The 16,706-nt window shown below is 44.7% G+C and overlaps 1 protein-coding gene across 1 annotated transcript in view; it reads left to right on the forward strand.

The window, feature by feature from the left end:
• PARP8 (poly(ADP-ribose) polymerase family member 8) overlaps nt 1-16,706 on the forward strand; it is a 332,674-nt gene that overhangs the window by 133,054 nt on the left and 182,914 nt on the right. Inside the window, exon 4 of the mRNA XM_075589057.1 lies at nt 6,351-6,437. Within this exon, the coding sequence (XP_075445172.1) occupies nt 6,351-6,437 (87 nt within the window). The remainder of the gene's footprint in view (nt 1-6,350; nt 6,438-16,706) is intronic.

Below are 16,706 nucleotides of genomic sequence, written 5' to 3' on the forward strand. Positions count from 1 at the left end.
CAGTTTCTATATTGTTGGTTACATATGTAAGTCAATTAGTAATATTCTAAATGGGACTGACACAGTCTGTCTCAAAACTTGAAATGAATTTGGGCAAGTCCGTGCATACATAAAGCTTGGCCCCCTGCAGACGCACTTAACAGAACTCCCTCCTACTGTCTCTGTACGTTCTCCCTACCTACCAATTAGATTGTAAGCTCCTCGAGGCAGGGACTCCTCTTCCTTAATGTTATGTTTATGTCTAAAGAACTTATTCCAATGATCTGTTATTTATATTATCTGTTATTTATTCGATTACCACATGTATTACTGCTGTGAAGCGCTATGTACATTAATGGCGCTATATAAATAAAGACATACAATACAATACAATACAATACAATACAATACAATCTTAGTCGGGACTTCTGATTGTTAAAGCATCAATCCCCCTCCTGGCCCAAACACCTTTTGTAATTTAAGTAGATCCAGGAGGTCATGCGGAGCTCAACTGTAATGCTCTCAGCTGGAAGGACCACCCTCCCCTACCCCCCAGTTGTTGCTGGTATATTTAATGTCTTAATGTTACCAAGGTTACCAATAGAAAGTCGCAACATCATCTTCCAATGATGTTGCAACTTTTGTATTGGCCGCTGGAGCCATTTTATGTCCATTGAGGCAAGCATTCCTCATACACACTTCACACACAGAGATGATGGAGTGCCTGCCTTTATTTCATATTTAGAATACTTAACGGTATCAGGCAGCACAGCATCCACTGCTGTTTCCCCTAATGACTTTGATTTGCGTGCCCTGCGACTATCCTTGTGCATACATATGTATGTATAAATATCTCAAGCAGCGTGAACTGCTACTTTAAATGGGCTGAAATGTATAAACTGAATTAAATGGCAAGGTTCATTATACCTTCATCTCATGACTCAGTGAGCCCTTTGTTTAATTATGTACACTCGCAAATTAAAAGTGTTGTCTTTCGACTCTGTGCAAGTACACTCTGTACAGCAGATGACTGGAAAATATACTATTATACAGGTCTTTTAGTGTCCTCCTCAAATTTAAGAAACATATGTATGATGTTTTATATATTTGGCACCAGCTATTTAGCCAGAGACGGTTTAGTACTCCATACTGTACAACCATACCGCTTCAGGGCACAACCAGGGGCAAAATTCAATGTACGATTACATGTTTTCTAATTAGTTTATCCCCAAATAACTAGGTTGGGAGATACATATGTGCATGAGCCATTTTATATTGTGTGGTTTCTTGAAGAAATGTAAAACACATTAATATTGAATTACTTTGCTGTTGCCAGTATACAATTATACTTTACAATTGGGATGCACTGATACTATTTCACAGTTAAATAATGTATTTTGACTAATGTATGAAACTAATTGCTGGGGCCACCAGGAGAAGCGTTGGCAGTCTGCAACATGGAAGATTACCCCGAATGTCTAAAATGTCTAATCATATGATCCTCTATGTAACTGATACTATATTGACTAAGCAATCCTTGTTTCAAGAACACTGCCAGGGAAATTCTTTGTAAGCCCGACCTTTCTATTTCTATTTATCACCTGTGGCCTGTTCAACAATTCAGTTACCTCATGTAAAAATATATTGGGAATGTGAAATACATCACTGTGAAGACATGCTAATTTGTAGAATTGCAAAAACATTTTGATTTATTACCATATCAGGAATTGCAGATTATTTGTTTTGATTTCTAGAACAGTCTGGATCACTAGAATACATTGGATAAAATAATACTTTAATTATAATGTACTTGTATTGAGCTGTGTACTGCACACTATGAGCAATATTCGAGTAGCTGCGAGTTTGTACTTGTAAAACCGCATGGTTTGACATGATCATAAATCGCGGATTAAAACTAGCCAAAATTCATATTGTGAGAATGAGGAGTTCCAATTCCATTTAGTAGTGTCTCCATTTGTATAGATGTCCCCTCAAACCTCCCTCCAAATAAATTAGGGAGAGATGCCTGTGCTGAAAAAGGAACACACATAGAGATATGCTATAGCTATGCAAAGTATATTTAAATGAGTCACATCCCACACCTCCTAAAATATTTCCATAAGACAAATACTAACACGTCTAAGGACCCTTGTGATGAAGGGGCTACCAGTGTCAGGCCAGAACTCACAACCTTTATTGGAATTCAGCAAGTTTGCAAAAAAATGCATGTTTGGACATTCCACATGGATTTACAAATCAAGAATGAAACCACACACAAAAAAAAAAGCCTTTTCCTACAAGGTATTCCTTATATTTTTCTCCTTTCTCTTACAGTGACAATAAATTATTTGTGAATTCCTAAGGATTTTCACATATTTCAAAACTAAAATGTTATTAGATCTTAATTTAAGTCCTAATAATAGATAAAGATAACATGATTAAATAAATCACACAAAGACATGATACTTTTTCTTTTTCAACATGTATTTATTCACACATGATTCAACATTCAATATCCATGTGTGAAAAAGTTTGTGAACTTTTAGATGCAGTACCCGGTGTCACCCCCTTGAGCAGCAATGACTTCAACTAAGCATTTGTTGTAACTGCTGGTCAGTCTTTTTCATCGGTTTTCGAGGAATTTTGTTCCATTCCTCCTTACAGGACTGCTTCAATTCAGTGACATTTGAGGGCTTCCTTTCATGGACAGCTTGCTTCAGATCCTGCCACAACATTTCAATAGGGTTTAGGTCCGGACTTTGACTAGGCCATTATAAAATGCAGAATTTCTTCTTCTGCAGCCATTATTTTGTAGATCTGCATGTATGTTTAGTATCATTTTCTTGTTGCATGACCCACTTCTGCTTCAGCCCACAGACAGATGGCCTTACATTGTCCTCTAGAATCGTCTGACATAATGCAGTTTCCATGATTGTGTCAATAAGGGCAAGACATCCATGTTCTAAAGCAGCAAAGCAGCCCCAAACCATCACACTCCCACCACCATGCTTGACGGTTCAGATGAGGTTTTTCTGTTTGAATGCAGTGTTTGATTTTCCCAAACATAACATTTCTCATTGGGGCCAAAAAGTTCTACCTTTGACTCGTTTGTCCAGAAAACATTGTTCCAGTAGTCTTCTGGATCATCTTTGTGCTCTTTGGTGAACTTCAGACAGGCAGCAATGTTCTTTTTAGAGAGCAGTGGTTTCCTCCGGGTTATCTTTCCATGAACACCATTCTTGGTCAGTCTTTATCTGATAGTTGGGTCATGAACACTCACATTAGCCAAGGCGAGAGTGGTCTGCAAATCCTTGGATGTTACTCTGGGGTTGTTTGTGACTTCCTGGATGATTTGCCAGTTTGTTCTTGAAGAGATTTTGGTAGGATGACAGCGCCAGGGTAGAGTAACTGTGATTTTGAACTGTCTCTCTGTAGACTATTTGTCTGACAGTGGATTGATGCAGCCCCAAATCCTTAGAAATGTCTTTGTAACAAGATTTAGAATGATAAGCATCAATAACTGCTTTTCTGAGTTCATCAGAGATTTCTTTTGATCGTGGCATGATGTGTTTCCACACATCTGTATGGTGAAGACCAAACTCACAGCATTTTTGATCTTCATATATGGTGGGGCCTCCCAAACTCACACCTGAAGATCTACCTAATTATTTAAACACCCTTTAAATGTAGCTGATAAAACCAGGGTTTCGCTTACTTTTGCACATGCCCTGACTCTTAATTAATCATCGTTTTTCTAATTCATACTGTCGCGGCCGAGTTTATTCTAACATTTACTCGGTCTCGGCCGCGACAGATACCGGGCGCGCGCCGAGGTGTCCCGTGCGCGCGCCGGAGCCTCGGAGGATCGGTCCTTCGATCGGGGCTCCCCCTCCCCTCTCCGAGTCCGCCTGGTCCCCCGGAGACCACCACCGCCATCCCCCACATCGCGGGACACCAGGGCTCAGCACGCCGAGGGGATTCAACATGAAAGCCGGGAAATCTCGCGGCTTGCGGCTCTAGCCGTATTCCAATAAAGTGTGCCGCCTCTGTACATCATTTGGTTTCAAAAGACATGAAATTGGTTAATATAAATTCTATTGGATATTAAAGACAATACTGGTTTTGATTCAAGAAGGTAATCATGGAAAACTATTTCTATAATTATCATTGGGGGTCACAACCTTTCTCGCCACTGTGCATACATTAAAAAGCTTTTGTCCCGCTTCTTTACCGACTGTACTATTTTTTCTTCTGATTGGGCCTTTGCACATCTTATTTGCTTAGCCTATTTCTTTTTAACCTGATATACAGATGTAGCTAGACTTACTGTTTTTGGTGCTGCAATTGTACGTGGTCCAGCGGCTGCGTGCGATCACGGTACCGAAAACAGAAAGCATTAATGCTGCGGTGGTCCCTGCTTCTGAATGACAACCATGCAGTGTTAATCCTTCAAAGTCAACTGAATAGTCTGGAGATGCTACTAAGAGGTACACAGTACACTCTTCTACGGTACAGAATCAGTCTGAGTGTGCCCTATCCCAGAACAGCTCAGAAAGTAAGAAGCAGTCGCTGTGTCTGTCCAACCCCTTTATAATATAGATCAGAGGTCCCCAACTCCAGTCCTCAAGGACCACTAACAGTGCAGGTTTTACGGATACCCCTGCTAGAGCACAGGTGGTTCAGTTAAAATGATTGGGCCACCTGTGCTAATGAGAGGCTATCCTTAAATCCTGCACTGTTAGCGGTCCTTGATGACTGGAGTTGGGGACCTCTGATATAGATGACCAAATATGGGTGTCTACGTCATTAGGGGGAATACTACAGGAGTATATTCGGTCATTATGTCATCAACTGGGCTGGACAGTACATTTAACACTGTCCAACCCCCTTGATGACATAGATAACCGGAATATAGTCCTATATTTTTCTCCCTCATGATGTAGATACCCATATTCAGTTATCTACGTCTTCAAGGGGTTAGACAGACATGGAGACTGCTTCTAAGCTTCCCAGGGGCATGGAGACTGCCTTTGTACCATAGAAAAGTTTGCTGTGTACCTCTGCACAGCTCCTCCACACTGTCTGGCTTGGAAGGATTAACACTGTGGGCGTCCCATTCAGAATCATGCACCCCCCGCAGCTGGGGACAGTAAGTCTGGCTACATCAGTACTGTAGTTCTTTGTCTTCCTTTTTTTTTGTGTCTCTATATTTCCTAAAATATATGAATATCTTGCAGGTGGTATAATAATATGGCATTAGAGTAAGACATTTAAACTTTTTTTTTTTACATTGATCCACTTATAGATTATCGTGAATATATTCATTCATCTCACTGAGGCTCAGATCTCCAACAGGTTGCTAAGCTTGAACATGCCTTAACTCCCATGCACATGACTTGGAGCTGAGGCATGCTAAAGCTTAGTATCTGTGATGGTTCTCGTCTCAAATCAGGAGGCGGACCCGCAGGGCTGAGGTAGGGATACAAATCAACCGGCCACAACCCAGGGACAGAGTCCTGTAAGAGTATATGTAGTAGGTATGGAAGCAGGGGTGAGGGTTGGTGGTAGAGTTGCAAAGTCCAGGGGACAGGCCGAGGTCAGCGCTGGTGGCAAAGGTGCAAAGTTGAGGAGGCAAGCAGAGGTCAGGGCAGGCAGAAGGCAGCGAGGTCGGGGTCACGGTCCGAGGTCAGCAACAGGAATTCAAAACAAGCATGGGGATAAGGCCTCGGACATGGTTAGCGCTTATGCGCTGACCCGTGCTGAGGTGCGCTTACACTCGGCACTGAGCCCCTTCAGCCGCAATGAGGGCGAACCAGCTCCATGACGTCACTGGCCCTCCCCCCGACACGCCCCCGGACGGCGCGCGGTCTAAGGCCAGAGAAAGCACCCGCTTTCCCTCAGCCTCCGCGCGCCTCAGCACGGCATCACCATGGACGCAGCCTTAGGCATAACTGCAAAGACCGACAGGAGCTGCAAACATACAGAACTCTGCTCGGCGACTCCCTATGGTAACTGCAACATTATAAAGCAGGCTGCTAGTACCAAAAATGGCCACTGAGAGCAGAAAGGGCAGGAGAGACAGAAAACCTGGACCGAAGGTAAAACCCGTTACGGACCAAACAGAATCCTTACAGTATTCTTGTATGGGTCCGGGCCTGAGATTTTAGAAAGTCTTACATTCTTTGACTTCAACTAATTAGATGTAGTTGAGGGCACAAACAAAGCAATTATAGCTGTCAGTTTATTTTAAATACATAACTATGCAGTTCTTGAATTGTTTAAGAATAATAAATGTAGTGCTATGATTTTATTCTAATAATAATAATATTCTTGTATTTACTAAACCAATTTTTTTCTGCTTTCCTCTACAGATAACACTTATGTATCAAGCTCTGAAAATGATGAAGATGTGTTAGTAACAACAGAGCCAATTCCAGTAATTTTTCACAGAATTACAGGTAATATCAAGAGAGAAATGTGATAACTAAAAGACTATTTTGATGCTGCCCAGAGTACAGAAAATACTGTTTGGTAGTCATAATTTAAAATAAGCATGGAATTATCAAAAAAAATATGGACATATATATATATATATCCACGCTACCGCTGAGTGTGCCGTGCTTGCCGAGTTTACTTTTTGCAATATTAATCCTCAAGTCCCCGCTGATGCGACGAGCGCTCGCGTAACCTCTCACAAGCTTGGTACTTGGGGAGACAGTTCAATTTGATTTTGGAGCGCAGAGCAGGGTCACATGACCCTGCTCTGACCAATGGGGAGAGAGAGGCAGTATAGGCTAGGTGGAGAGAGGTGGAAGGGGGGGGGGCTGAGCGGAGAGATGTGGTAGGGGGGCGGCTGAGCGGAGAGAGGTGGAAAGGGGGGGAAGAGGAGAAAGGGGAGGATAGGGGTGCAGGGGGGAGAGAAGTAGGGCAGGATAGAATGGCAGGAGAAAGGAGCAGGGGGAGGAGGAGAGAGGGGAGCAGGGAGAGGGGTAGAGAGGGGAGCAGGGGAGAGAGAATGGAGAGAAGGGGGGAGAGTGGAGGGAAGGGTGGAAATGAGGCAATGGAAGGAAGCGGGGAAAGGAGAGAATGGAGGGGAAAGAAGAATGGAGGGAAGGGTGGGAGGGAGAAAATGGAGGGACACACACACAGACACAATCCAGCCAATGACATGCCTCCTCCCTTAATAGCCATGCCCGCTCATTGTCACGGGAGACCAGGTATTTACACCTTTTTACCAGGATCATTCACTGAGCAAAACAAGATTATTTGTTTTACTATCATTTATTCCATAGAAACAGACATACACACAGTGGATTACAAAATACAAAAGAAAACACACTCACGGGGGGTCTGGGCTACAAAACTTGAATTTCCTAGGTGAAATAAGAAGTGAAACAAAGTCTTTAGGATGAAATTTCACTCAAATCGGCATGAAGTTCCTGACGCCACCGCTGCATCCGGTCCGGAGATGCTGAAATACCTTGACTGGGAGATAGTACCAAACGTCCTGGTACTCTTTTCGGCTTGCAATCCCAGCCGCGACCACTATGTTCTATTCTCAAAACTTGGTCCCTCGCCTTGAAATTTCTAAAGCCGGCTCACTGTTATTTGTCCAAGAGCATCTTTTGTTGATTTCAAATTTGCCGCTGCTGTCTTGGCGCTTAGAATCTGAGTGACTCTCTCGTCCGGATTGGCTGAGGGTTTCTTATAGTATTTCAGAGTTCATTCATTAAATACTCCAGTCAATCTGAGCGTGGGAAGAATCCTCCAGCCTATCAGAGTGCTGCTAGTCTATCTATGCCAGGGAAGCTTTCTGACCTTTCTGGTCAGTGCTGAAGCAGGGAATCCTAGCGGTGAGTCGCGCAAGCGTTTTCAAGGGGAGATTTTGCCGGAGCAATGTGTCTCAATGCATCCGAGAATCCGACCTGATTCCCGGGTACATTTTTGGTGTATCCAATAACTCTGGAACACCGCTGTCTATGCACATTCTGACAAGACTTTCTCCGTAAACCCCCCCTTGAAACTCACAGCCTAGCAATCTCTGCTTGCTGGCACAACTGGAAAGGTAAAACACAGAAAATTCTTTATTGTCGCACAATTACATACATTGCAGTTACAATCAACAGGTTCAAGAGTTGAAACACTCTAAAACCCCAAATATGGAACAGAAGTAACATGACGGGCTTAATACCTTTATTGAGAGCCTGGTTACCCCCTCACCTTCACACTCCTGCTATACAATTATTGCAGGACAGACGATCGCTCATGCTTGGAGAGTTGGTGACATCACTGCTCTCAAGCATGAGCGTGCTCTACGGCAGCGTGGCCGCAGCCTTAGACTGCGTCCATGGTCAAGGAGACCGTGTGGAGGCGTGCGCACGCTGAACGATCAAACTGGCCAAGGCAGTGATCGCTTCCATGCGGCAGCGGAAGCGGGAGGGGGCGCGCGTTGAGCAAAAAATCAGTTGAAACTGATCTCTTGGCGCGACAGGCCGTCACATGAGCGGTTCACCCAATGAGGGCAAACCAGCTCTGTGATGTCACTGGCACGCCCCCAGACACGCCCACAGATGGGGCGCGTACCATGGCCAGGAAAAGCACCTGCTTTCCCTCAGCCTCCGTGCGCCTCCGCACGGGAGAACTGACTACTGTATGTCCGCAACCTTAGTGGTGAATGGGGAGAATGTACAGAGAGAGTAGGCTGGGTTTATAGTAAGTTGGATTGTGAACTAAGTGATATAAGGCGCAAACAACTATAAACAATAAAAATAGTGAATATAAAGTAAAAAGTGATGTGTGATGAACATATTCCAACCACCCAGCTCAAACCTCACTGGTGGGACCTGTTTCACGGGTTCCAAAGATTTAAGCAATTTTCTCAAACATCCAGGGGGAGCATATGGGGAAAGAGAACAACAAGGTACACAAATATAAGTGCAGACGTTAACAAATTGTAGATAGATTGTGTCTTGGCTCGTATAGATGTACTACTCACAAGAGTTCAGAGTTAATCAAGCAGTTGGCAAATAGGGTTGCCACCCATGTAGATGGCTTAGATCTGGACCCCCCTTGTTAGAGATACTCCATCAGCAAGGTGATGTATGCAAAATAGAGAGAGAACTACATAGTGCGATCAAAAAGGTACAACTTTATATTTAAAAAACGGGTCTGTAAAATGCGCACTTACAATGTGCCAGTAAAAATCAAGCATATATCTCACAAATGGAGAAAGTAGAAGCTCCCCGAACTGCTCACCGCCTCCCTCGGGTGTCTGGCTTTCTTCCACGGATCTGTATGCCGGTTCAGAGCCTCCCTCAAAGCGCCCGTCCAAGAAGATGACGTCACGGCTGCAGAGTTGGTCAGCTACGGGTCGCGTCTGAGCCCAAAATTTGTCCACTCAACGCGTTTCGCCCAGCTTGCTGTAGCTGTTGTCGGCTTCGTCAGGAGTGAGCAGTTCGGGGAGCTTCTACTTTCTCCATTTGTGAGATATATGCTTGATTTTTACTGACATATTGTAAGTGCGCATTTTACAGACCCGTTTTTTAAATATAAAGTTGTACCTTTTTGATCGCACTATGTAGTTCTCTCTCTATTTTGCATACATCACCTTGCTGACGGAGTATCTCTAACAAGGGGGGTCCATATCTAAGCCATCTACATGGGTGGCAACCCTATTTGCCAACTGCTTGATTAACTCTGAACTCTTGTGATTAGTACATCTATACGAGCCAAGACACAATCTATCTACATTTTGTTAACGTCTGCACTTATATTTGTGTACCTTGTTGTTCTCTTTCCCCATATGCTCCCCCTGGATGTTTGAGAAAAATGGGTTTATAGTAAGTACATCTCCAAGTGGTCATGGTGAATGCATAATTAAAGTGCTGTGCTTTAAATCTGGAGAAAGGGGTACTAGTCGAATATTGAGGGGAATGAGTTTTCAGATATGTGGGGCAGTGAGTGAAAGAGGTTTTAGGTGAGAGAGGGCTTCAGATACAAATGGGGTAGACAGAAGACATCCTTGAGCAGGACACAAGAATCAGGCAGGTGTTTAGCAAGAAATTAGGACTGAGATGTAAGGAGGGGCAGAAGAGTGTACTGTATAACCTTAAAAGAGAGCAAGGGAATTTTGTAAGTGATATAAGATTTAATAGGAAGCTAGGAGAAGGATTTCAGCAGGAGAGAAGCTGAGACAAATTTAAAAGACAGTAAAGTGATTATAGCGGCTGCATTTAGAATACGTAGATTGTAGGGCGAGAGGCAGGAAAGCCGGACAGTAGACATTCACAATAGTCAAAACTAGTTTTAGCAGTAGAGCAACTAAAGAAATGGTATATCTTTGCAATGTTATGAAGGAAAAACAAACAGATTTCAGCTACATTGTGAATGCTTTGCAGTGCGGGAGGAGACCATGGTCGAGCTGTCTGAGGTCGGCCTGTATCTCCTGCACTGTAGGGAGGATGCAGGCCAGTTGCCATGACAGGGGTGGGGGCGTTGCAGTGGCGCGTCATGATGTGTGACGTCATTGCGCATTGCGTCTGACGTCACTGCGCTTGGGGTCGTACCCTTTTGAAGGCAATTTTTGGTGCGAATAGGGCAAACCCAAATAGTATTTAAAGGTTGGCATAGGGTGAACATATCACTCCTTGATAAAGTACCACCAGGTACGAAACGCGTAGGAGGGTACTTACCTCCGTTTTTTTAAATATGGATCAATAAAAGAATATATTTTTAGCAGTTTTTTGGTGTGGGACCCACTCTATTTCTGGCTGTGCGTTGGAGTGTTTTTCCTTTGGATTTCCCTTCATTCTCCTGGTTGCACGCCTATCAAGATTCACAGGACTGGGGCAATACTAATTGTGAGTACGTTATCTCTTATTTACCTGAGGACTCTCCCAATGAGGCTTTAGGTCTGATTTTCTTTAATCTCAGCCTTTAACCTTCAGGGACAGAGATATCCTATTATTGGTACATGAAGTGCTATTATTACGATCACATACCTCACTAGCCCTAGTACCTATCCTTTGCATCTTCTTAAAGGACTTATATAATTTATCAAGATTGCATTTAAATGTTGGAGCGCATATCACTAACTTACTCCACATTGTGAATGTGAGCAGAGTCACCGACAGCTTTCCCGGGACCCATGACTAGTTTTTCCACCGGGGCTACACCATGTCTGCAGCCTTGGGTGACCCCCCCCCCCTATTTCTCTTCCCCTTCTCATACTCCCTCCTCTGTTTCTCTCCCCTTTCTCACGCAATCGCCTCATCCTCTCCCCCCCATGCATTTCTCTCCCCCTCTCTCTCACTCCCCCTACCTCTGTTGCTCAATAGCTCACTCCTCCACCCCTCACTTCACCCATCCTCTCTCGCTCATTCTCCTGTCCTCCTCTCTCACTTTATACCCTTTTCCTCATACTCAATTCCCTTCTCCTCTCCTCATACTCAATACCCCTCTCCTCACACTCAAAACCCCCCTAACCTCCTCACACTCAATAACAACCTTACCATACTCAATACCACCCCCTACCCTCCTCATACTCAATAACCCCCCTCCCCACACTCAATACCGCCCTTCCCTCCTCACACTCATTAACCCCCCTCCTCACACCCAATAACCCCCACATCTCACACTCAATAACCTTCCCTCCTCACACTCAAAACCCCTTCCCTCAGATTCAATAACCCTCCCTCCCTCCACACTCAATAACTCCCTCCCTCCTTATGCTCTACAACATGCCTTCCCCCTCAATAACCTCCCTGTCTAATATAACTCTGTGACGGAGTGGCCTGTTTGCGAGGTCATATCAGATTCCACACATGCAATTTTTAGGGTAAACCAAATGTTGAGTGATTTTATTCTCCACAAAACTGCATCTATACATTAGGGCTACTGCCCCTTTTAAGGTAAAAACACAAAATCATTAAATAAACACCTACTCCATCTCAGGAGACTAAATAAACATTACTCCGGCCCGTTCTAAGTGGGCCACCAGCTAAGCTGGTTACCAACCCAAAACATATAAACACAATAGTACCAAGACCAGGGAACAATATAGAATGTCTTATCTGTGTGTTCTGGTCCGGTGTCTCCGATTTCTCCTGGCACTTTAAGATGCAGGCGGTGAAGTCCTGCTGCTTCCAGTCAGTCTTTTGTCCTATCCGTGTAGGCTTCTCTGCTGTGTGGGGCTTTGGGTTCCCCACTGTTGCCAGGCAAAACCCTCTGGTCAACAAGCCTGGATCCCTGCAGGCGGGAGCTTTGTTGTCTGTGTTCCTCAACAGACTCCAACAGGGACAGTGACAGGTTCTCATTTCCTGCTTTTTATCCCCGGTTCCATCAGGAGTTTCACATCGCACCTGCATGATACCCGACACCAGTGCAGTTTCCTCCCTGTAAAGGGAGTTTAACTCCTTGACTCCATTACAAACTCCTCGTCTCCTCACACTCAATAAACCCCCCTTCTTTCTCACACTAAATAACCCCCCTCCCCTCTATATAGACATACAAACACACACTATTTTACATTGGAGGGAGGCCTGATGCGGAAGCACGACTTTCGGTCTGGTCTAACTTCTGGCGCACATCTGGGGGTGGTACTTGTAGTGAAGGCCGGGCTGCAACTAGGGAGAACTGGTGCCTGGCAGCCAACAGAAACCCGGCAGCCAGACTGGATGTTGGGCCCGATCTCTGACCCAGTATATACACTGTCATTTGAACACACACATATTTATACCATACCATATATACCATTTGGTAGTAATGCTAGGGAGAAGGAGCAGTTCAGTGAGTAAAAACCCTGACTGGCACTGAGTTTGAAGCAGGGGAACCTGGTTCAATTCCCGGTGTCGGGTCCTGGTGTCCTTGTGCAAGTCACTTTATCTCCCTGTGCCACAGGCACCAAAAACATGGATTGTAAGCTCCACGGGGCAGGGACCTGTGCCTGCAAAATGTCTCTGTAAAGTGCTGCGTAAAACTAGCAGCGCTATACAAGAACATGCTCTTATTATTATTAATGGACCAACCACAGTAATGCCGGGGAAGATGCTACTGTCATTTTACTAAAGCTGTGACTCTTTTCTTTTTAAGCTGCAACTTCAGCAACAGTCAATACATCTGTATATATACACATACAGTCATTCACATATACCCACTGTGACTCAAAGACCTTTCCTTTCTAAAAAGATGTCCTTTTTTTAAGATATTTATTGTATCTGTCATCACAGTCTCTATGGGTAATGAATTCCACATTTTAACTGCCCTTACTGTAAAGAACCATTTCCTTTGTTGCTGGTGAAATCTCCTTTCCTCCACCCTTAAGGAATGACCCTGTGTTGTTTATACTGCCATTAGGATGAATAGTTACAGTATTTTGAAAGTACCTTGTATTGTCCCCAAATATATTTGTATATAGTTATCAAATCCCCTCTTTGACGCCTCTTTCTAATGAACAAATCTAATTTAGCTAGCCTCTCCTCAGAAATCAGATTAGCCATCCCCTTTATTAATTTGGTGGCTCTACTCTGTACTTTTTCTAGTTCCATAATGTCTTTATGGCTTGGTGTTCAAAACTGAACTCCATATTCAAGGTGTGGTCTTATAGAGGGGCATAATTATGTTTACCTTCCCTTCATTCCCCATTTAATGCAAGATAAGATCTTGTTTGCCTTTGCAGCTACTGCATGACATTGGGCACTATTGCTAAGGCTGCTATTTACAAGCACTCCTATATCCTTCTCCATAAAGGAATGACCTTATTTTTTCCCATTTAAATTGTATGTCGCCAGTTTATTCTTGTTTTCCAAATCCATAAACTTACCATTTATCTGTAATTAACCTCATCTGACAAACAGAACTCTGAGATCCACTGTATCCAGATGGAGGCAGTGGGCCAGGAAGTCCCCAGTTTACATGCACTCAAACTCATACATAGAAATTTCCTATCTGCACAGTTGCAGGGAAAAGAATAGATGAGAGCAATTGTGTGAGAGCAATTATAATGAATGCTCTTGTTGCTAGACAAACCCCAGACGTATGCGTAAATGGGATCTGTGTGTTTGAAATGGTGCTCAAAAAGTGCTGGGACTGTATTTAAAGGAAGGGAGTGTTGACTGGGTAATCAACTATTAAGTGATTTGTACTGAGCCTTTAAGAGGGCATAAGGTACCCTGAAGGTTGGAGTGGGTTGCCAAAAGACAGCCCCCCCCTTCCTCATTAGGTAGCCCCAGGTATGGTACTCACTGTAGTATTCTTATTCCTTTCCCAGTCTCCCTTCCAGAGCGTGCAGCTGTAGTAGAATGTGTATCCAAAGCCAGGGTGTGCAGCGCACAGCAGTAATGAAGGAGCAGGTCTTGCAGAAAAATAAGTCCTTTATTTAACAATTCATGGTGTGGGACAGCAGCAAACCTTCAACGCGTTTCGTTCAAAGGAACTTTGATAAAGTTCCTTTGAACGAAACGCGTTGAAGGTTTGCTGCTGTCCCACACCATGAATTGTTAAATAAAGGACTTATTTTTCTGCAAGACCTGCTCCTTCATTACTGCTGTGCGCTGCACACCCTGGCTTTGTATGCGTAAATGGTTACATTTAAAAAACATTTATTTGTATATATTAAATCAAATACATGGGGTAAAAAGAAAAGCCCACAGACAGCGACACTGACTGTATACAGTATACATGAAGTAGGTGTGGTGGCTACTGGCTATGTCTAATGAAAAGTTCTGTGAACAGAATAGCTCAATGGATCTATTCACTCCAGTAAGCACTACCTGGCTCCCAAACAAACCCCAAGGCTCTTTCAAGCATGGCAGGTGTAAAGCCTGTCCCTTCATGTTGCCAGCCAAGAGATTCCATAATTGGAACGACTCAAAGAAAATGAACATCTGGCATTTCATGAATTTCTAGACCACAGGGGTCATTTACATGGCATCCTGTGGTGGTGGCACGAAATATGTGGGCAACACCGTCAGCTCAGGTGGCAGGATTTGGAACCTGTAGGTTCCATTAGGACCCATCTGGTGACCCCCCTGGCTAGGCACATCAAATAGGCTCACAATGGAGACACACAGGGACTAAAGTTCTTCGGGATAGATGCCAGTTCTATTGCGGCTGATTACATCACGTTATAGCACATTACCAGCCCTGTGCTATTATATCTTCTATAGGCCAGCACACACCCCTATATTAGTCTTGGTACCACCTTACTATTTTGGTGACTTCACTTACTTGGACACTGCTGTACAATCCCCAGTCGGCGTCTGGCAACGAATCAGTTAAAATCTTAACTCCGCCCCTTTTTCTGTGCATTTAAAAGGCGTCTGCACAGGCGCGTGCACATCCGTTGACAAAGCGCGTAACCGTGAAACAGCTGTCGGAACGCACGCCTGCACACTTAGACTGGGCTTATACTGTGTGCAATAGCTCTTGCGCATGCACCAAGCACAAATGGGAGGATCCCTTAGAGGCCGCTCCTAGTGTGCACATTACGGAGCACGATGGCGTGACCGCGTTTTGAAAAGACAAAAAATGTGTATTTTCAAGCGGTGGTCGCGTCACGGCTGCGTCACGTGAGAGGTTCAGCCAATCATGGTGAACCAGCTCCATGATGTCATAGCCACGCCTCCTCCACGCCCCCCATCACCTGAAACACTAGGAGCAATGATCAGTTGTGCTACATCCGCGCGGAATGGTAAGCGCTCGCACTCTCGCAAGCAAGCGGAGTGTATGAGCTCTGCCTTAGGCCTCGGACATGATGCCTCGAGCCGCGCTGAGCCGTGTTCCTGCTCTGCCTCGCCTGCTCAAACTGGTGCTTTTTTGCGTCCTGGCAGGCGAGGCAGTGAGCGCGCTGTGGGGGCAGGCCGGAGGCGGGGCGAAGGCGAGGTGGAGTGGAGGCATGGCGGGAGGCGGGGCTAGTCCCTCGCTCCCATTGGATGTTTGCGGTCACGTGACCGCTCCTCTGCTCCCCTGAGCGCCGAAATTTAAACTTGCCTGTCTCCAGAAAATTTCTGAGCCTCCGCACGCATGCGGAAGCGGGTGCTAAAGCCGCGCTGATCACAGATGAAGGGGGTAAGTTCATCTGCTCAGCGCGGCTCAGCACAGCTCAGCGGGATCTGTTGGACTATGTCCCAGGCCTTATGCATTCACTGCTCTAAGCAGTTCTTGCTGTGTTTCTACCTTTGCTCGAGCATTGACACATAAACCGTTCCCACCACAGTATCCAAACAGACGTCTGCACCCTGAGGCGCTTGCTGCAGTTCCAAGTACTCAGCTTGCTGCTTCATCTGCTCCGGTGCGAAGTTACGAACCGTTACTGCCATGGTAGTTTAACTACTGTAGCATATAGTTTTATTGTAGAGTGGTCATAGGAGGGAGGAAATTCTTAGAAATTCCCTAACTTTTAGTCGGCTCAATATTTGTTGGTCTCCGGTTTCCTACAATCAGGTTGACCCTATTGGAGGGCTTCCTGACATCCCTGCCTTGGGGCATATGGCTGCATGCTGAGGCATTTACTGCAGTTTCAAACATCTACCCTGCGGCCGTCTCCGCTCGTATGTGAACTGTCACGGGAGACCAGGAACTTTTAACACCGTTTATATTTGTACCTGGATCATGCTTTAGGCAAAACAAGGTAGTAGAAACAAAATGTAGTTTCTTACGGTAAACCCACGTACAACAAGAAGAATTACACAATATATGGGTAAAAGTACACTTGCCGGGGGTCTGAGGGG

This window comes from Ascaphus truei, chromosome 1, assembly GCF_040206685.1.
Source record: "Ascaphus truei isolate aAscTru1 chromosome 1, aAscTru1.hap1, whole genome shotgun sequence".
NCBI lineage: Eukaryota > Metazoa > Chordata > Amphibia > Anura > Ascaphidae > Ascaphus > Ascaphus truei.